Source organism: Stegodyphus dumicola, chromosome 7, assembly GCF_044657685.1.
Source record: "Stegodyphus dumicola isolate Sdum_Otavi_A_Nest chromosome 7, ASM4465768v1".
Classification (NCBI taxonomy): Eukaryota; Metazoa; Arthropoda; class Arachnida; order Araneae; family Eresidae; genus Stegodyphus; species Stegodyphus dumicola.
The window spans coordinates 146,108,106-146,130,914 of NC_140774.1; the positions used below are offsets into that span (position 1 = coordinate 146,108,106).

At 32.4% G+C, this 22,809-nt stretch overlaps 1 protein-coding gene across 2 annotated transcripts in view; it reads left to right on the forward strand.

The window, feature by feature from the left end:
• LOC118189561 (calcitonin gene-related peptide type 1 receptor-like) overlaps positions 1–22,809 on the forward strand; it is a 501,544-nt gene that overhangs the window by 455,097 nt on the left and 23,638 nt on the right. For both annotated transcript variants that reach the window (XM_035360181.2, XM_035360189.2), the window contains exon 13: positions 9,556–9,597. In XM_035360181.2, coding sequence (XP_035216072.1) covers positions 9,556–9,597 — 42 coding nt within the window. The remainder of the gene's footprint in view (positions 1–9,555; positions 9,598–22,809) is intronic.

Genomic DNA, 22,809 nt, shown 5'->3' on the forward strand with positions numbered 1-22,809 from the left:
TACTTCAGCAGAATGAAACATAGCAGTCAGATTGCTACTTTAACGCACTTTGAATTTTAAAATGAAACAAAGTGAAGCCAACACGTTTTGCTTGCATTTTAACATTGAATAAATACTCCCCAGAAATACATGAAATGATTTTAAAAGTCTACAGGATACATTATTTCGTACAAAAATATTTCCTAAGACACTCAAGCTATTAGTTAGTTTAAAAAAATTGGCTTCCTCTCATAAGCCTTATTGTCAAATAAGAGATTAATACTAACGCGGTGAATACTAACCAGGTAATTATTCCTTAAGAGTTGATAAAACCTTAATGGAAAGCAAATGTTTATTAGCTCCAGTGACAACATTTACACAAACTGGTTTTAGAACAACAAGCTGACATTTTTATTTTTATACAAATAATAATATATATTTAGGATTTATAAAAATTATAACTATGCAGCCTAACATATATGACTGTCAGTAATTTTCAGCCTTCTTGTGTGCTTGTTGTTTTCTTGATTCTAAAATGTGAAATGAATTTGAAAATGTATCTTGTCTCGCTTTGTAGCATTCTTATTTTTAGACCGTATTATTTTAGGTTTTTGTTCTATTCAGTACCTTTTGAATGAAAGATTTCAGGTCTACGAAGGGCTCAATCTCGGAAAAAATAGTAGTTATTATTTTATCCCTTTTACCATGCTCTGGCTAATGATAGAATACATAGAAATGTTTCATATTTAGACTGAAAGGGGAATTCTGTTTCAGAAACTAATAAAGCTATGACTGATTATATGAGGGCCAATTACATAACGTTATGTTACTCTAAGGTAAGTCTCACTCTAAATTAGTTTGCATATATCAGCAAAAACTTCATTTTCACCTGTAAACTACATAAATCGCAAATTAAATTTTTTTAGTTTCACAGGATGATTCTGTATCCAGTGTACAATTTTGTGAAAGAGCTAAAGATCGTTCGGGATCGGATAGTAATGCAGAATTTGAAATGCAAGTGTAACGCGATAAATGAAGTTATTTCGGAACCAGTAAAACGCCTGTTGAAGAACACCGTCATTCAACAACCACTCACAAAATTTTAGCAGGATTATGTTTTCATAAATATGGAGTTTTCAGATACGCATCTAACATATGGAGCTGCTGATTGTAACGGGCGAGCCGTTTCGTTCCTGTACCGGAAGTGCTACCAGACAAGGGTTATTCAAAACTATCAAGCATTTGTTCGGTGGACGTCCTGCACTAACCATAGTATGACTAAAGGATCAATCACTTTGCCATGATATGCGGTTTCACCACTTTCAACCGTTTTTTCGGAAGCACATAAATCCGACATTTGGACAACAGTAGATCGAGCGTGGTGATCCCATTCATTGGACCTGCATGATCGTCAGATTCCATGCGGCGCCGGTGCCACATGGAATCTGTCGTCGCAGCTCGTGAACTTCTGTGACGTCTTATATTTTGAGAAATTAAAAAAGATAGTGTTCCTCACTTATAGGTGGCTCTTTTATTTGTCACAGCTCTGCATACTTACACATGATCTGAATCTACCTGATCCCGGTTCGTCTTTGAGTAATCTATGTTGTATATAAAAATAGAAGAAGGATAAATAATACTGGAATTCATAAATATCATTTTCGTTTCTTATTAATCCAGTCCTTTATCCATGCATACACGCAATCACTAACCAGGTTCAATTTGATAAAAACAGTCTATACTATAGTATAGTAGACATATAGTCAGCATAATGATATATCTGACAACTATTTATTTTTAATATCTCTTTACGTTTTTCACACGAATTTGCATAGATCAACGTCTGATGCGATATAAATTGTTGGAATGATTCTATGTCCGAAATACACCACACAAATTGTGAGTGAATTTAATACACTAATTCGTACTATGCATAAAAATTACACTTGACCAAGTTATGCATAACTGTAATCTTACCTTCAGGAATTTCAAATTCATTTTTATACATTATGAAGAGGTGAGGTACTTTACGTAAGCTGCCACAATAGATTCGGAAGATTTACCTCTAAATTTCTTGGTTATAAGTTCCAAAACATAGCCCTGAAGAGTAGAAAATAAGGTCATCACACTCTAAAGCACACCAAGATTATCGACCTGAAGCATCCAAAGGGACCGAAAGCTCTTAGGAAACAATGGCTTTATCGTTTTCACTCTTCCACAGTAGTTTTCACGATTTAACTCTTGACCTAATTATTAATCAAAACTTATTTTTGACCCAGCCACACCTAAAATGATCTTACACTTGTTAAACAGTATGTCACACCACTTTTACCAAACCAAGCATGCATTATGAGCATGCAATAATTTATTGTTATGCCCTGAACTTTTCCTCTTGCCTCGAATAAAGACTGAAATTTTTTAAACTTTCTTCCACGCAACAAAAGATATAAGGATTTAGTTACTATAATTAGATACTAAAATAATACTAAAAAATATATTCCTTTGTTAGTCCGAAAGCAATTAAATTGGCTCCGTACTTATCTAGAGAATGTTTTCAAAACTACTTCTTATATGTAAATTCCTAAAAGAATTTGTTTTGTATATACTTCAATTGTCCCTAGTTTTAAATTTTATAGATATTTCGACAGTCATCTCCAAAGGCGCATTTTCTTTCACAACAACGTCATTTTCTTCCGACCGAGATCACACGTTTTTGAAACGGTTTGACACATTCACATGACAGCAAGTGTTACTGAAAGGGAAACTCTTGCTACAAGGGAAACTAATTGCATTGCGATAATTCTATTTATTTTTCCGGGAGTACGTCGCAATAAAATCATTTGTCTTTCATTTCACAATATCCATACAAAGAGTAGTGCTATTCCTGAAGCCAGATAGCTATATAACAGTTACCTTATAACGTTGCGCGCCTCTAACTAGCACGCAACCAAGAGGTGACTGTGAAAGCTTGTATAAACCACAGAGTCTTATAAAGGGTTTAAGTCCCTTTTTATTCAACGTAATAAATTACAATGGCGTCCTCTTGACGCTTACAGACTGTGCCCACTAGGCAGTCAAATAAAAATAATAACCTGAAAAAGAAAGTAAAGACAAGATTCTAACTACGAGGCTCTCTAAAATAACTAACTCACCGCGTTTTACAAATACCGCAGCTAATTCAGCAGACTTGAAGCTCACTGGAACAATTGCCACTACTTCCCGCCAAGCACATAGGCCGCAACGCGGGGTTCTTCAATTCTCGATAACTACCTCCGCGCTCGCTAAGTAAGAATATCTCTCCCACACCGAACTTGTTTCCTTCTATTTAAATCATACTACTTCCGCTGATAATTTGAATCCTTGCGCGTTCTACTCAAATTTACATATTCTGGCATTGGCAGTTCCAGGGGAAAGTAAGGCTTGACAGAAAAGATAGTTTAAACTTAAAATAAATGTTAGTTAAAATAAATATAAACCCTACAACCTCTCCCATAAGATTGCATATGAAGTAGTAAGTCATCATGTATAGTAATATAAAATCGCTTTCTACTATTGTTTTATGATGAAGAGGGGTACGAATTCCTTTCTATATCACATTTTCGATAACTTCCATAATCCATAATGTTTTGAATTGCCGCCTTTAATATGTGAATCTGCCATCAAATATGTACTCGTATTATCGCTTAGCACATAATATCTTTTCGTTATAAACGAGTGTTTTGGTTACACGGTCCTATTAATTTCTTTATTCAATATATATGAACGTTTTTCAAAATATTAGCTTAAGAAACCAAATAGCGTAGAAGCGGGCGTTACAGTATAGGAACATTAGGTTATCTTGAAGCAGGAGAAATGAAAAATGAGCAATGCCGTCGCCGGTACTCGAACCACGGGTTTCTCGAATACGCGTCGAGCGTGCTGACCACTATACTACGAAGGCATGCTGCGGGCGAAATACCTTATATACTCCCCCTTTTAAAGGGCGACAGGGGTTTAAGGGGACCCAATCGCCAAATCCAGGTGGTGAAGAATAATCATTTACCACCTTTTAGTTCGGGTACCACTGTAGAGACATTAATTATTTCGAAGCAGGAGAGATATGGTCACTTTATTTAACCTATTCCGCCAAACTAAATGCAGGAGAGATTAAAAATGAGCAGTACTCTTGCCGGGACTCAAACTGCGGGCCTCTCGATCAGCATGCGTCGAGCGTGCTGATCACCACTACGAAGGCATGCTAAGAAGGCGGGACAAATACCTTATAACAGAACTAATAAACACATATATGAATAATTTTCTATGCTAGAGAATGTGAAGTTCAAGAAACATTTAGGTAAAAGAACGTCTGTAAAGATATTGCGTAAATATTATTTATTGGGATCGTTAAATATTCATCGCAGAAAACTAATTCTAAAGAAAGAAATCTGCTTACGTGCTCCTGTTCTCTTGATTGTCAAGTTCTCGTGCCAGTTGGTCAAGGAGCTCCTAATGAATCCGCATACTCTGCGGACCACAAAACCCATCGTGCACTTCTGACACCAGTACAGTAAGTACAGTACTGCCTGGGACGACAGTATTCCTTTTGAGTTTAAATTTTGTATAATGATGCTTTGTATGATACAATAAAAACCTTGTTTTAAACATTAATAACTCCCTATTTTAACCTTTACTCTACTTTTGATATCATAGCAATATTCGTGTAAGATAATCTGGTAGATGTACAGGTAAGGCAAATTTTTATAAGTGCAGGAAGTTATTTTGACGATTGATTTCAGTTTTTCCCCATTTTCGCAATTTAAAACCTTCATAGTACCGGATTTAAAACGTACAACCTGTCTTACTAAAATTGGCATATAGATACATATAAGAGCCGTCAGGTAACAACATGCATCAACGTCTAAAAATTTTATTGTGGTCTTCTTCAGAGCTAAGATTTATATTTTTCTACTACCACGAAAGTCCGTACAGCATTCAAAAATTTACAAATTCGGGTAAAACCTACATGATATATTACTGAACATGAAATGAATAAAAGTAATAGTATGTGTATATATATGCAGAGAGAGAGAAAGATAAATTAAAGTTAATTTCATTACCGAGGTAAAATCTTATTTAGTCATTCCTAAAATTTGTAACTAAACGCAAATGAAACTTTAATTAAATGACAAACAGAAATTTATTACAAAAATGCTTTTAAAATTTCAAAACTTCCAAAAACAATGAGCACTAATAAATGCACACATCAATGAATAAGGAATCAATAAGAAAAACATGATTAAATGTAAAAAAAAAAAACTAAATATGATTTATAAAATAAATGCAAATACCAAAGTGAAAAGTTGAATAAAATATCAAAAACTACTAGCTACTAGATTACAAATCTTAGAATGGAATTTATTTGCTATGTTTCCATTCGTGTTTAAGTGGATGACCAAACACATAAAAATGATATTCTATGTCAATAGTGTGAAACCAGTACAACATTTCTGAAAATCATGAGTTCTCTTAGAAAACCAATTAAAATTCTAGGTAACTAGTAATTTCAGCGCAGACGTTGTATGGCCCCTAAATTAAAATTAAATTGAAAGAAATTTTTTAATTTAAACAAAAGAATTTTTTAAAATGTAATTCAACAAGATTATGATCTATCTAAATATAAACTGTGAGCAATATTATTTCATACTGAGCTTAAAAATTTAAAGTCAGTTTGGAAAAAAAGAAAACAGAAAAAGTCTTAATTTATACATATACATAAAATATTAAATAAAGAGGATTTGTGTGTGGTATCTCTTAGTGAGCACAGTTTTCATTTGTTTAATATGTAATTAACTGCATTATACTTTTTCCTTTGTTGTTGCTCAGCAAAATCATAATCTTTGTTATTTAGTTTCTGTAAGAAAAAACTTGATGCCAGTAAAAAAATGAAAGTAATCATTAGTATTGTTTTATTCAAAAGAAGTACTAATATGTCTTAAAATTTAATGACTGGGGATCTGGCCAGAAAATCATTAACAAATGAAACAGCTCTTTGATGAATCCTCAGTATTTAATGTTTTTACTTTTCTGTTCATTTTGAATAAAGTATAGCTACTTTATATTATTAAATGCTTTCCCATTAATGCTGTTATTGACTTTTTTGTGTTGTATAATACAAATGGCAGAAAATCGGTACGCAAAAAAAAAAGAATTAACTTTTTCTGTGCATATTATGTTTCTGTTGTTAAAGTTTGAAATTTTTAACTATGTTCTTATTGCATACCAGACTAATGTCCTTAATAAATAAGAATATTGTTTGAATGACTTCGGGATTAAGTAATTCGGTATTGATGTAAATTATTAAACTTTATGCCTTACAAATGCTTTTTGGAAATAATCTTCTAGCAGATAAAATAAATCTTGTAATTTCTTTCTCGTAAGATTATAATAAATTTGTTTTTCATGTATATATTATCTAGTGAGCATATTTTATTCGTATCACCTAGTATCAACGGCAGTCGGTTTTAATCTCACTTAAACTGAAAAACATTTTTGTACATCATAAATAACTGCAATCCTAAACTTTAGGAGTTAATCGTGCCAGTTGCGGTTAATTATATCAGTTGTAGTAAAAGTTTCGGTTTCTCTGTAGAGACATTAAGTTTAGGTTATTGTTTTGAAGCAGGAGACATGGAAAATATGCAATGCACTCGCTGAGACTCGAATCTGGGCCTCTCGATTACGCGGCGGACCTAAATGAACCTAAATTTCGAAATGTGAAAGGAAAAATCAAAAAGGTTTAATGAAAAAAGAGATATTAATAAATATATGCCAAATTCAATTAACACTGAGGAACTAAAATTTTGAGAGCTATTTTTTTAAAAACTACTTGTATGATTTTTACAAAAACTTGGAGTCTGGCATAATTTGAGTAGTAGAATCGAAATATGTAAAAATATTCGTATGTTATTTCAGTAAAAGTCCGATTTTGTGTCAAAATACCTATGTTAGAATAGTGCTATATATAAATCTAATATATATCCTACGTCGTGCTTTCAAGACATGAAAAACGCAATTTGCATTTTGTCTATCGGCCCACTAGAACGGAAATTATAGAACTGTCCTCCGTTTTTATTTTTTTTTTCGCAGTGTACAAAATAAATTTATCATTATAAAGAAAAAATGACACAGTTATAATGCAAATATTTAAGTCTTTGTCTTCAAAGGAAACTTGTGTATTCGTTGGCATTGCATGGAAAGGGCAGATATCGATTTCTTCTCCTTTACAAAACATATATTGAATGATATTAAAATCAAAATTAAGGAAAATAGCAGAGACGTGTTCACGAGCACCTCGAAGCATTGAAACACTTATTTGAATATTACTTACTCCTCACAAAAAAGTGCCTGGTGCTTTTAAATAGATTCTGTATGCGTTCAGTATGAACAAAAAACCAACCAACTTAATTTCAGCGTACAGTGCGTTCAGTGTACGAGGTCTTAATAGACTAGACGTTTCACAGCGAACTAAAAATTGTGTTTCAAAACCAAAATCTGCCGGTGCTTTGGTTACGTAAACAAGATGAAGTCAACGTCTTCACTGAGAAAATAAAATTAGTATTGTTACCGACGTTAAATAGATATCTCTGTTAAGCGGAATTATCCCTTTATACAAATACTAAAACCAAATACAGAAGTTGCTTAAATACAGAACTGCACTTAATCATCAGTTGAAATTGAAATTAGAAACACATGCTCAAAATTGCAAAAACACGTGTCTCGTTAAACGCTTTTATGTTATTTTACCTTACATCCTATATTTAAGCCTACTTTTGCTGGAATGCACTCCAGTTACTAAATTTTAATTAAAATTGTTTTTTGAAAGGTATAATAAAAAACAACGATAAACAAATAGTCATTTCACATATATTTTATGTGAATTGGATGTAATGATCAAACCGAAAGACCTGTATTTAATGCATGGAAATTTTTATTGTTAGTGTCACTAATAATTCGTTGAAACGCAAGTGGTTTTATTTACTGAATTCTGACTTTTTGTTTGTTTGTTTGTTTTGTTCTGATCGACACAGCGTTTTGGCCAAACCACGTCATTGGTTGGTAGTTGAGAGTACATCGAGATATTATTGAAAATTTCAAACTTTCAAAAAACGTTTCATTGCATGGATGTTGATACTGTTGTTTAGATAGCTTTACTATCATACATTCCTTTACTATCTATCCCCTCTTCTTCTCCCTACTCTACTTCTAAACATCATTAACTGGTAAGACATAAAATAGACGTAAAGAAGCTATGCTGTAGAAATGATTGTTAAAAGGGATGCGAGAGTCAAAACGTTTGAGAACCGCTGGCTTAAATTAAAATCTTTCTAAGTATATATGGTCTATTATAAAACAGATTTATATATTTTACATAATTCCCATTTTGCGTGTGATCTTCAGAAGAGATCGTCCATTTAATCATAATTAGAGTTAGAATCATTCATGTTTTCCGCTTATTGTTAAATTTTTGTTTCAGCGCGATTTATTTATTTATTATTTTGTTTTCAGCGTGATTTATTTTTGCGCTTATATTATTTTTTGAAATATATCACTTTTGTTTGACTTACTAAAACATCCATCGTAATATGAAACACGTATATTGAAGCACTTGAGAATAATGATAGACACGGCTTGGCGCAACAGCTTTCTTTTAAAGCCATTGCAGCAAGCGATGTCCGTCAGTTATCAGTGATCAGTTTTCATCATTAAGGAATTATATATGTCACCATAGCTTAAGATGTGCTGTACATAATCATTCAGAATATGCTATATAGTAGATAAAAGTATTTGCTTTCTAATTATTGATATAATTCTCCTAATGGTATAAAAGAAGACGCATTATCTGAAATACGTCTGCTTATATACATCTTGAATTCCCATAAAGATTAACTGATGGATGTATTGGATAGAGAAAAATGTAAGAAACTGTATTTATGACACACGGACTTTAAAAGCAACAGATTGTTGCTCAATCTGTTGTTTTTAAAGTCCGTGTTGCTTTGGAATTGCTTTGGAAAGTTTTCTAATTGGAACTGTCATTTCTCAGTTAAATAAAGTAAGAAATGGAGCCGAAGAATAACTTAACTATACGGAGAAAAAGAAAACATTAAATGTCTTAAGATTTACATCGGTAAATGACAGAAAAGATGGAATAGTATTTTAACCTCGTCAACATGCAAACTATTTCTAATTTCACTCCACAGTGCTCATGTACGGTCTGGAATTGTAATTTGTTTGCCTGATTAAGAAGATTGCCTCATGTTTCTTCATCAACTAAAAGCTTTTATTTTAATTAAAGATCGCATTTCTGTCTTTTTCACGTGGCCACTTATACGTTCTCAGTTTATTAAAGATGCTTTAGCGAATTTTGCATGCTATTTATAGATGTAGTTTTAAATCGAGTAATCTAAAATATCTTAGGTAAATAAATTATAAATAATGCATTTTTCTGCTGCATTCAAGTTTTTGTTCCAATGGTATAATTTCAATGTATAAAACTTTCCCTTATTTCTGTAATATTAAAAACAATTTTCTTTTCAGGGCCTACTTGTTTCTCTCATCTTTTGCTACTTAAACGGAGAGGTAAGTGAACGTTTATTGTTGCTGGATAATTACTTTTAAATATATATTTTTATGAATGTAATGTAAAACATTATGATTTTTGTTTTAGTTGCAATATTTACTTTATATAATTCAGTGAGTAATTTGGAAAGTTAATTAAATGTTGGTTTTGGTTTTTGACGAGATGCATCTTCTATCGTATGCCTAATATGGCATCTTTAAAGGCTGTCATTTTAAAATGTAAATTTTTCTAATTTAATTACAACTGGGTAGAACTTTTATTATAATGTCTTATTACGTATAAGAATTTATGCAGCTCGGATTAAAAGTGTCATGTCACTTTCTAGCTTTGAAAGGCTGTATGATTTATTTCCCTTTGCTGCTTCTCAGTAATATATCTAAATGGTCAGGAATGTTTTATTTTAATTTCATTGAGTGGAAGTGAAAAGCTTTAACTCCCACCATATTTATTCGGGGATTTTTCTCTCTTTCTTTGTTAATTTTATCACACGAAATTCGAGAAGGTAAAATTATGCGAATTTAATTTTTATTCCTTTCATTTTCTTCTTTTGTTATCTTCAAATCAAGAAATGTTAAATGTATTAAGAATGAATATTTGCTGACATTTAATACTCATATCTCATTGTTCACAACTAATTTTTATGAAACTTATCCCTGTAATTTATTTTAATTTCTTGAGGGCCATTACTCATTGGATGCAGAGCTAATTACAAATATTATTTAACTTTTGAGAGGTGTACATAGTCAGTAATAATGTACAAAAGCAATGTCAATTTTGTGTAATTCTCCGAACTTCGGAAATCTGGCGCAAAAGTGATACGGACAATGAGTGCGTTTCGAGACCAATAGTAAATCTGAGGCTTAGTAGGTCACGGTGTAAACTGTTTCGCATTTGGAAATATAGCTCTAATTTTAAGTCTTTAAAATAACCTCAGAAGCCACTATCTACTTATACTTCACTGAAGTTTGCGGTTAAAGCCGACAATTTTTTTTAACTTACTGACACATAACGAAACTCTTACTATATGGTACTTTTTTCTGTATACTATATGGTACTTTTTTCTGCAAGGTAAAACAGTGCTTTTATAAAACCGTTCCCTCTACTGAAAACTGTCTAATGAAATACATCACTAGTTTTCAGAAATATTTTTGTAACGGGAAATGTATGTTAGTATTTGAGGATATAAAATATGTAGTGATCTTTTAGAGCACCTTCTGTATACGTTGTACGAGGGCCATCCAGGAAGTAGATTACGTTTCCGTCTGTGTCCGCGTTGCGCAGCTCAGTCTGCATCTAGCCGTGCTAGTGAGAGGTTCGTGCTGTGCTCCGTTCAGATACTGTGACGGTTTGAAATGTCTGCGTTAATTGAAAATCCCGCGAGCTGCGAGGTGCGCTCAGTAATAAGGTTTCTGACTGCAAAAAACTGTAAACCGATAGAAATCTATCGGCAGCTTCGTGAAGTGTATGGGGACAACATTATCACTGAAGGTGGAGTGCGTCAGTGGGTCATAAGATTTCAAAATGGCCGAACCAATGTTCACGACGAAGATCGAAGTGGGAGACCCAGCATAGTGACCGCCGAACTTCTCGAAAAAGTCGATGCTAAAGTCCGTGAAAATCGAAATTTCACAATAACGGAACTTTCTTTGAGTTTTCCACAAATTTCGCGAAGTTTGTTGCACGAAATCATCAGCGAAAAGCTTGGTTACCACAAGTTTTGTGCAAGATGGATTCCAAAAATCTTGACAGAGGACCACAAAAATCAGCGAATGGCTGCAGCGTTGAACTTTTTGGACGCTTACCATAAGGATGGTGACTCTTTACTCGATCGTATCGTTACTGGTGACGAAACATGGGTGAAACATGTGAACTGTGAAACGAAATTGCAATCAATGCAGTGGGGGCACACAAGTTCTCCCCAAAAACCCAAGAAATGCATGCAAACAATGTCGGCAAGGAAGATGATGGCGACTGTTTTTTGGGACAGAAAAGGTGTAATTTTGGTGGACTTCCTGGAAAGAGGCACTACAATAAACTCTCAAAGGTATTGCCAAACTCTCCAAAAACTCAGAAGAGCAATTCAAAACAAGCGCAGAGGAATGTTGAGCTCTAAGATCTTGTTGATTCACGACAACGCCCGGCCCCACACGGCAAATGTCACTCGTAAAGTTCTTGAATCTTTTAAGTGGGAGTTGTTTCCTCATCCGCCGTACAGTCCCGACCTGGCACCGAGCGACTTCCACCTATTCCCAGCAATGAAGAAGTGGCTGGCTATGCAGCGTTTTGATGACGACGCACAGCTGCAAGAAGAGGTAACGAAGTGGTTGAAGGCGCAGGCGGCCGAATTTTTCGACGAAGGAATTTCCAAGCTCGTACATCGCTACGATAAATGCCTTAATTTGTATGGTGACTATGTAGAAAAGTAGTATTTGAGTGTGGCTTTCATCTGTATATAATAAAATTTGTTTCCTATACTTTGTTTATTTTTTTATTCCAAAACGTAATCTACTTTCTGGATAGCCCTCGTATATAACAATACATCCTGTAAAACTGATAGATATCAATGCCACAATGCATTTTGAAATATTATTTATTTGCAGACGAAGACTATGAATTAAAACTTCTAATTAAGCACGTGACTCTTAACATGCTCTTTTATATTATTTAAGCGATTAAAACTTTATTCGGACTGTATAGAGCAATGTGAGACGTACAGTACGCGTACAGTAATTTTTATCCAAAAGCAAATGTGTGATGTGTACTCTATCAACTCATCGTTTTCTCTATATATGTGCTTTCTCTTCTAAAAACAAAAACTCCTCTCAAAGAATTTTTTTCCTTGACATCCAAAGAGCTGTGACGTCTGCTCTTAAGTCTATAGCAAAAGTAAACCTCTACTACGTTTTCCTTTCGTCATCTGATCGAGCCATTGCTCGCATTAAGATAGAAGAGTCGTATTACAAGTGATATAAACCAATGTCAGTTCCACGATTTTTTTCCTTTCATTTAATGCGGTCTCATTACTCAGCTCCATTAATGAGCTAAATATGTATAATGTGTTAAATTATTGTATTTCTAACTAAAATGAACACCACAGCACCAAAGATGGTATTAGTCTATATCCTCACTTTTGGGTTGGTATCACTTTTGTATCTATACTACTTTTCAAATAAAAAGATGTCACCACCAAATCTTATAGCCATGTAATTTTTAATAATAATAATACAACGAATATAAAAAGTACATGGCAGCACAAATAAAAGTATGTTTCCCCAAATGTTATCGCTATGGATTATTTTCTAAAACAATAATGTAACAAATATAAAGAATATATGGCACCACTTTATCTGAAATTCTAAACATATGCTGTTTTCAAATATGTGATTTTGCTGTTGAAGTATATGTGGCGAAAGCGCAAAGAAAGTGTTAATAAATAAAGTTAAAAAGATAAAGTATTGATAACAAAAGACGAAAATGTTTTTAAATTTATTTTCTTAAGAGAACTGAATACTGATATGATGAACTGAATGAAGGCTGAAAAAAATAAGGGCAACATTTAACACTGTAATCTGGAACTTTAAATATGTATGATGCTCTTAATTATTTTGTGATTTTGTTGTTGAATTTTATGTGACATAAGTACGAAGGAAACGATGTTTAATAATAAACTAAAGAAAGAAAAAAAAATGTGCTAGCGGGAGTGAATTCATGGGCGTACTGGTAAACTGCAGTGTCATAGTAAACCTTAACAATTTCGCTGAAGCGACATATATATATATATATATATATATATATATATATAATCTTTTTTTTTTCTTTTCCCCTTTTTTTAAATATTTTATTTATTTATTTAGTTGTACATTTTTTATTTATTTTTGATTGGTATTTTACGCCCTTTGCACATTTTGTTTGTTTATGTTATTACAATAAAAATTACTTCTGACTTTTTTTTTCATCTAATGGTTTTCCCTGGGAACGAGATACTTATATAATGTTTTCTGTTCTTTAGAATTGTTTTCTACATTTATCTTAAATATATATTTTTCCTTATAAATATAAAACATATTTGTTTAGAATATATAAATAAATACAAATATAAAATTACCAATGAAAAGAATGTAAAAAATATCTTGTCAGTTCAAAATTGTATGCAAGACTGTGATTCTCGTTTGTCAATTAAGATAAAACGTGAAAAATTAAAACTGAAAGAGATGAGTTGGTATGTAACAGTAAATAACTAATGAAGATTAAAACACAGAATGAATATTTTTGAAATCCAAGGGCACATAAGAATAACAATAGGCCTTAAATTAATATTTAAAGGATTTTGAGAAATACAATTTTACTTTTAAAAGTCTATTTGTTATTTTTTTGTTTAACTGACACATTTTCATTTTACCTTAGTCTTGTTTAGAAAATGTAAATTTATTGCGCATTTAGGAAGTCGGAATAGGAGTCGAAGTAAGATAATTTTAAACATATTTACTTACAGCGAACATGTGCCGCAATTGCAGTTTTCGTACCGACAGCCATTGTATTCCTACGAATAGCTCAAGTAAGATGAAACTAGCAGATTTTCATAGAAAACGAGTGTCAGCTCCAGAAACTCTCCGTCGGTTACTTCTGTTTAGAATTACTTGAGCTGATATGACAGTTTAAATCGAGTGTCACTCCAAGCCATGATTTTGATATTTACATTTTCGACTTGCCTTGAAACATGACAATTACAGGAGGTCTTTTCATGGATCTTTCTTTTTAGTAAATGCATGATTAGAAACGAAGAAAACATTTAAAACTTTCATCGCTACTTTGATGCCGGACTCATTAACGTACGAGTGGATAAAGCCACTAAACACGGTTAGTACGATCTGGTGATAAAATCGGGTGCATAAACTGTCTGCATGAAGATTACGTGGTTATAAAAACAGCATTAAAACAAAGGTGGCCCGAACAGAGACACAAAGCATCAGAGTGTTTTTATCATTCAAAAAATCTTTTATATATTGTAAGATTTTTAGCTGTGCACTTTTAAGTTACAGTTAAAGAATCTTAAGAACTGGTAAGCGACAATCGCTTGAGTTCGTGAGACAGTAAATAAAGCCTGAGAAGGGTTAAGTACCCTTTATTATTCCAAATTAAATTCACAGAACTCCTTCTTGGAGTTTTACATCGGGCTTGAACTCAGAAACTAAGAAATTAAGCTTCACTAATCTTAACTAAAAAGATATAGCCGAAGCCATCAAGATTCTAACTGAGTTGGCCCCTTAATGCTGAATAACGGCGAAGCTATCAAGAGCCTAAGTAATAATAGCTTAAGAGAAAGTAGCCTAAAAAGGCGGACGCGTGCTAGCCAGAATCATTGGTTCTCTCTCTCACAAAGACAGTAGAACTTCACGGTTCTCCTCAGTTGCATTCAAACGCCAGTCTGAAACTTCGTTCTGGCCGGAAGTTGTAAGTTGAAATTCAGGAAGACAGGAAAGGAACTTTCATTCAAAACTTAACGGTTAAAGAAATTAACATAAACCTTACAATATACATATATACAGATATCCTTACTATGAAGTGGAACAACAATCTGGGAATCATACTACCTAATAAACCGATAAACGCGGTTCTCCTTTTCATTTCTACATTACATGCATTCTTCTGAAAATTAACGCCATCTACATTCTCTCATTTCAACAGTAGATTTTATAAGTGCGAGTCGATTTCCTTTAGCGAATAGTTCATGAAAGTATTCGTTTTTTTATACTGATAATTCTCGCGTGCTTTGCCTTACATATTTAACACGGTAAGCGCGAAACGGATATTGTTGTCTTTTCCTTTCTGCAGGCGGCAAGCGAGCAGTGGGGAGAATGAACAGGAACTACTTCCCTTTACCTTCTGATCCTTCCTTCGGATTAAGACAATGCGGCAGCCAATGCATACGTATGCGAATGGATAAAAAGAGAAGATTATGAGTCAGAAAAAATTAACACGGAAATGTAAAGACCATTTGAGAATTGAAACTTTTGGTTTGTTTTTGAAAGTTTAATACCTAAAATGTTCGGAAGTGAAGACAGCAGAGTAAACTTTTTTTTTATCACCCAAACGTCCACATAACCGGAGATTACTTTCGTTATCCTTGGAAGATGATAATTCCTTAGAACCGGCAATGGAACAATGATAGTCGTAGCATAAGTGCTAACGAAGCCTGTGACCAAAATGAATGGTTCGATCCAAAAGGCAATCAGCCAAATATTGTGCATTTTGCGAGACCGTGCGGGGCCAAAAATATAATAACAAATTTTAATTTTTAATAAAATAACGCAGATAAGTTTTAAATAAGTTTTATTATATTTCAATGAAATTACTATGTTTATATTTTAACTCTGTTACTCTCGGCCCCTAGGAACCGAATCCGGCGAAACTGAAAATTCATTGTCGGTCACCATGAACCGACACTCTCCAAACGGAAACCGATTCCGTGCTTAAAGTGTGGCTTTTCTTTGTTACCTATATGTAGGTGAAAAGTACAGGACTAACTACAGCGTTTCCTTAAAGCTCTAACAATTAGTAAACAAAGTTAACGATTAAAAAAGGACTGGGTCTTATATGTTTCTTTTTGACATCGCATTTTTTCGGTGTCAACCGACTTCAGATACAATAAATCACCTACGGCATATATTGGATTACTTGAATAGTAAAATGCTTCGTTATTTTACAATTTACTCAATGCTGATTTTTTTCACTGCATGCATAAATCAAGTTATGTGTTTCATTACACATTTAGCCTCTTTAATCCCACTCAAATGAATGATTTCTGTGTCATTGCTGCTTATGAATGAAATGGTTGGGGGAAATGTTATTCAGTCTGTGAGAGAGGTAATTAATCACTATTGAAAGACCATATGTTTGATGCAAGAGAAAAAAAACTAACGAGTATATTCCAGCCCGTTAAATATTGAAATTATTACAGGTAAACACAGTATAAAAAATTGAATATGCAGTTTAAGAATGAATTTTACACCAGAGCAGCAACACGATTGAATTAAAAAACCCTGTAGAATACAATTATTCTTTTATTCTTTTCTTACTCTGAAACTGAATTTTCATTTAGTTCTGTGGAGGAAAAAGTTGTCAGCTCAAAAATCCTACGCTTTGATAAAAGAACTGAAGCGGCATGGTTCAGTAAAAGAAGAAACGCTCTCATCAAATAAATTTTAGCTACATTTGTTAATTTATCGATTGAATTAAATATGCAATCTATCATTTATAACTCAACATGCGCTGGAACATTTTAGATAACATTCTAGTAAGTTTCAAGATTATTGTAACAATATAGAATAAGTTGATAAAATACATTTTACAATAACGAAAGCATAAAAACATGCATGAGAGTTATTACTTCATAAGACAATTTATTAAGACTATAGCCTATGGTGTATTATTGTTCTTGCATTGATGAATACATAGGAGTCCGTTGACGCTTGCAATTACAGTATAGTTACAATTTTGTTAACATGCACCTTAATCTTTGAAGGTTTTTTTTCTGTCATGTATTTTAAAAATTCATGTAAAGTATCTAGTTATGCAAATGTAATTCACAAGCGTTTTACTTAGAAATCACATAAACATTTTCAACACATTTCTTTAATCAAACAATTAAATTTTCCACTGCCGTAGACGTATCGAAAACTTTGCGGTTCATTACTGAGCACTCTGGAGACTATTGACTCCAGTTCATTGCTTGCTGTTTTTCGCTATGTTCAGAAAATTCCTCAAGTTTATCTGCGAACGATATAATTTGAAAAATCAGGTATATGCCAACATTGCAAGTTTTTTCAAATAGCGACCAAATTTAGCTCGATTAGCATATCGAAGAACTGAGAATCCTGGTGCAAGTGAAAGTATTTAATCTAGATTTTACACTCAACGATATTTTTCACTTGGTGGGGATCAAGGAGGAGACACAGAGAAAAATATCCTTGTAGCGTGAATGAATTAGAAACAATAATAAACAAATAAAATATAGGATGTAACCATAACATGACCTTCCTCCAAATCCGTGTTTGAATAACTAATTCTGTGTTTTGAATAACATATTAATGGCAACTGAATAACATATAAAATAATTGGTTTATAATTAAATAAAATTAGGTGCTTACAGTATATTTAAAACAAAATATTTTGAAACGAATACCATAATTTAATTTCCTTCTCTATTATTTCTATACTATCAATAAATCTAAATTCATTTTCATCCGCGTGATATTTACGTGACAGTATGCAATGATCTTTCAACTGCAACAATATTTTAGGGTTTATATATGCAACAATATACTGTTATATTCCTTCCTGTGGGTTTGTAACGGATTGAATGCACACAGAACCGATGATAACTTGATGAAATTTATTTTTCAAAAACGTTTTACAATTCTCGAACATTTCACATAAAAGTTAGTGTACAGCTCTTGTCAATATGACAGAGCACAATCAGTATCTACCACTTGAATAAGTTAGTTAAAGTACTGAATTTTTGAACCGAAACTATTACCTACCTTACCTGTGTGTAGATGTTGGTGGGAGGTGAAAGTTATAGCTACTTGTCGTCTCGTATAGTAGCATTTCCTTAAATGAAATAAATCTTGGACACATAAACAATAGCCGATATTTTAAATAATTGTATTAATATCATCTAAAAAGCGTAAACGTCTGCTACTTATAAACAGAATAGTAATATGAGTTGAATAAACTGACAGTAACTTTATATTAATTTAGGATTGGCCGAAGCAACAAAAAGCGTCAGAGCATAAATCCAATAAAAGCATAAATCCAATTTTGTCAAAATACGGGAAAAAGTTAAAATGTTACTAACTAACTCAAAATGCAAAGTAAATCAATCCAAATAAGAAGATGAAAAGTCTTACAGGGCAATAAATATTCCGTCTTTTCCAATTAATATCGCCTTATAAAAAACATTCGGTGTTAGCAGATAGAGAGAAAGCATTTTCTTCCTTGGTTTTAGTATTTTAAAATGAGAAAGAAATTTAAAAATTGCTTCAACAGTGTCGTAAAATATGGTGAACTTAAAAAAATTAAGTTATTTTAAAAAATAAATGTATAATATAGGAAGATAAATAATTGGGTAAAAATTTTTTTAAAGAAAATGGAAAAGAGGATACGGCTGGCTTTGCTTTGTTAATCAAGCGGAGGATTATTACAAATCAACAACATCATTTTCAAAGTTGCATTTCTGGTTATTAAAGAGATTATATTCTGGTACAAGCCCATATGGGAAAATGTCGACGAAAAAATTTTTTTATATCAAATCACTGAATAAAATAAAAAGCCATTATCATATGACCAAAATTAACTCATCTATTATTAAATCAATTCTTCATGAAAAACCTGAGCACCGTATACTAATTTTTCTATGGGTAGGTACATAAAAATTTTGAGAAGGTAAATAACTAAATAATACCCTTTTCATAAAACAAACATGCAGATATAAGCATAGATTTCCAACTCTTATTTGTAGTAAATCTGCATTTCAGTCTTTTTATTTTTTTTAATTTCCTTTAAATATTGATCAATATTATACAACCATGGATGCCTTCGCCATTGCTCGACTTCGACTGAAAGTGCTCCAAGCCATACGAGTATAATATTCAGGATCAAATTTTCATGTCAAGTAAATAAAGTGTATGCGTTTGCAAAAGGTTAATTATTTAGTTTAATTTGGATTTTAATAGACTAAGAATAGCCCGCTTTCTTATAAAGCGTTGTGTGAAAATTAAAAATTTTCTAAAATCTAAATTTTTCTATTAACATTACCATTGAACACTGTTCCTTGCAAGTCTGAAACTGCAAAAATGAAGCAAACAGTAAATTACCGGTAACATGGCTTTTTAAGCAATAGGTACAAATACTTTACTCCACGGAACAGGCTTCTGTCCTAGAAATCCATGCGGAATGATGCTTGTTCATTGGATGAATCTCAGAAAACCTTTTTCTAATAATAAATTATTGGCTTATTACTTAGCAGCTTTAGCGGAAGTTTCAGGCTCATTAAATTACTTATGTATAAAAGTCACTTTAGTTATCTCAGTAAATGTCATATCTTCTCATCAGAATTGATATAGTACTATTATTAAAACTATTGAAATGACAAAGAACGTTAGGTGGTGGATGTATTTTGTCACTCTAAACACGAATTTAGTTTTTATGCACTTTCACAAAAAAATTAGTGTCTTTTTGACATAGTCGCGAGACCTGAGATTGAAAGGCCGTAAATCTTCAAAATGAAGTTGAAAATTGCCTATATACTAGGAAAATAATCATTGTCCTAATAAAAAAAATCGATAAGAAATTCCTGGAAACTCCCTTTTGAGTTCGCTGCTTCATCATTCTCGACGTTTATTGGATAAACTATAATTATGCTACATTATATCTGTACAATTTTATTTTTCCAGAAAGCGAGACGTACATGTACCTGAGTTACGAAAATCTGCCATGTTGTTGAAAATGAAGATTAATTTATTTCTGAAAGTGCTACACTTAACAAAAAAGAAAAAACCTTTTATATACAACGGAGTTTTCTTATGAATAGACTTTAAAAACTGAATTATTTTGACCGATTTTTTTCACAATAGTCTTTAAAGATTTGTTTTTTAAATTAAACGACAGATAACAGGAAATAATGAAAGAGATTTTATTTTTAATAAGATGTGTACTTTCAAAGTTTTAACGCATACTTTCTTTTAAGACTTCTCCTTGAACAAACAAAATGTTATGCCGTTAGCACTTTTTTCCGTTTCCTTTTGTCAAATATTTTTCTACCTCTGCTTCTTTTTAGACACTATGTTTTATATTTTTATTTTTAGACACTATGTTACGCAAACTTTTTATAATATATTCATAACAATCTCATAATAAATTTTAAAATTCATAAAAGCAAGAAAAGTTATAATGAATGGCCTTTAAAAAACAACTGACTTTGGAGGAGCCAAAGAAGAAACCCTAAAAATGCAGCTGCATTTTAAATCAAGCGATAATGCGTCGGTACAGCATTTTCTTTTTTCATTTTTAAAGGAAAAAAACAAAGAGAAGTATTTGTCCATCAGTACAAACTATCAGGATTGTGAATGTTTCATCTAACACGATTTTTTTTCCTTAGAATAGATTTACATTAGAGTCTAAAATTACCCACAAAATGTCATAGTACACAGAAGTAAAACCTCTATTTCCACTGGAAAATTTCACGGAGGCAAAACACATTTTTTAATTAGAGGTAAACTTAGCATCAAAGCACTGAAATATTAACGTTTTTTAACATTAAATGTGATCTTGCTTGCAGTCATTAGTCAATTGTCTTGAAACCTTTAATCAAGAACATGTAAATTAAAATTTACTTTGCAAAAGATTTTTTCCGAAATAAATTTTAAAGCAATAAATACAAAATTGAAATAATGTATGCAGAAAGGAACACCTTCTAGTCTAGTTATAGATTAGAATTAAGCAGAGAACAACCAGCTGAGACGCATTCAAACGAGTAACTGAAAAAGGTATTTTTCATTTCACTACGTTTCATAAAAATGTATGAAATTCTTGTAGGGTGGAAAAGAAATAAATGACCTCATTCTTTCATAAAAATCAAAATTATTATCCAAGTATTGAAACATACTTCTCTAAATTATGCCAGAAAAATATTATATTACAAAATCTTATCTTTATTCTATTATAAAATAATAGAATAAAGAAACAAGATTAAGTTTCATTAACTAAGAACTGCAACAGAATGAAATTTAAATGTATAAATTTTTTAGTTGCGTAATTAGTTTGGGAAATGAGAAAAAAAATATCATGCAGGAATTTAAATCTAGGGTATGATTACATATACTGATATCACTCTGATCTATTTGGTCGACTTCAGTAATAACGTTATTCGTAACTCTGAAGAAGACATTTCATTATTCACTGTGTAATCTTTACTATTTCACAGCTGTCTTTGCCGGCTCTTTAGAGAACTTATTAATGGAATCCACGTTACATTCAAAAAACATATTCATTAATTTATGGACAGGAAGTTAAACTCTTGTTTACTTAGCGATTGTTTAGAAATAAGAACCTTTAATTAAAAAGAAGAAAATAAGTTGGAGAAGCAGAAATGAAAACAAAATATCATTTTGATGTACTTTTCATCGACATTATACACCAGCTATAAGTATTATTAAAATAAACAATTTTTTTCCAGCTCTGAAAGAGTTTTCTTTAATGAATAAATTCTGACTGAAGCATTTCTTTGTTTCATTGTACAACGAAACCCGAATTTTAGATACCCGCATATTAACTTTTCTTCATTTCATGAAATAATTATGTCGCACAGAATTTGGTCCATCGAAATACGTTATAAATTTTCATTCTATTCCAGTTCATAAATTAATAAACGCTTTGTATTTCCTTACTATATTCATTTTTGTAAACTAAGATTTTCTTATATAATTTAGAGAAATACAAGGTGTGGCACAAAAGAAAAAAACGAGACTGTCCAATAAATCCTTGTACTTACATAATTAGTTCTCCTTGGCATTACTACCTTCAAAGTAGTTCTTTTCAGCATTCACACACTTCTGCATTCGGTGCTGCCATTGCTGGTAACAGTTCTGGAACGAGGCGTTTGGAAGGCCCTTCAGGAGATTTTCCGTTTTTGCCTGAACCCTTCAGCTGTGGTAAAATGGTTTCCCTTTAAGTAAGATTTAACTTTAAATAAAACAAAGTCGGCATGGAGCCAAATAAGGTGAATAAGGAGGATGCCCCATCACAGTAAAGTTTTTGCTGGTCAGAAACTGCTTTACAGAAAAGGCCGTGTGATCGGGTGCATTGTCCTGGTGCAACAGCCATCCATCACTCCACATATATGGCCTGTTTTCTCCTAATTTTTTCACAAAGTACTTGAATGTAGTAGTATTGATTAACAGTCTGACCACTGGGAACCCATTCAATCATGATGAACGTGCTGGTCACCCCCTTGGGCACCCAGCACGTTCATCATCTTCCCCTAAAAACTGCTTATGCCATTCAAACACATGTGCATGAGACAAAGTTTTATCTCCATAAACCTCGGTTAACATTTGAGATGTTTGATGCGTGGCTGATTTCTTAAGTTTCGCAAGAAACGTGATGTTGATTTGCTGTTCGGTTTTTACATTAGACATTTTTCCGGCAGAATG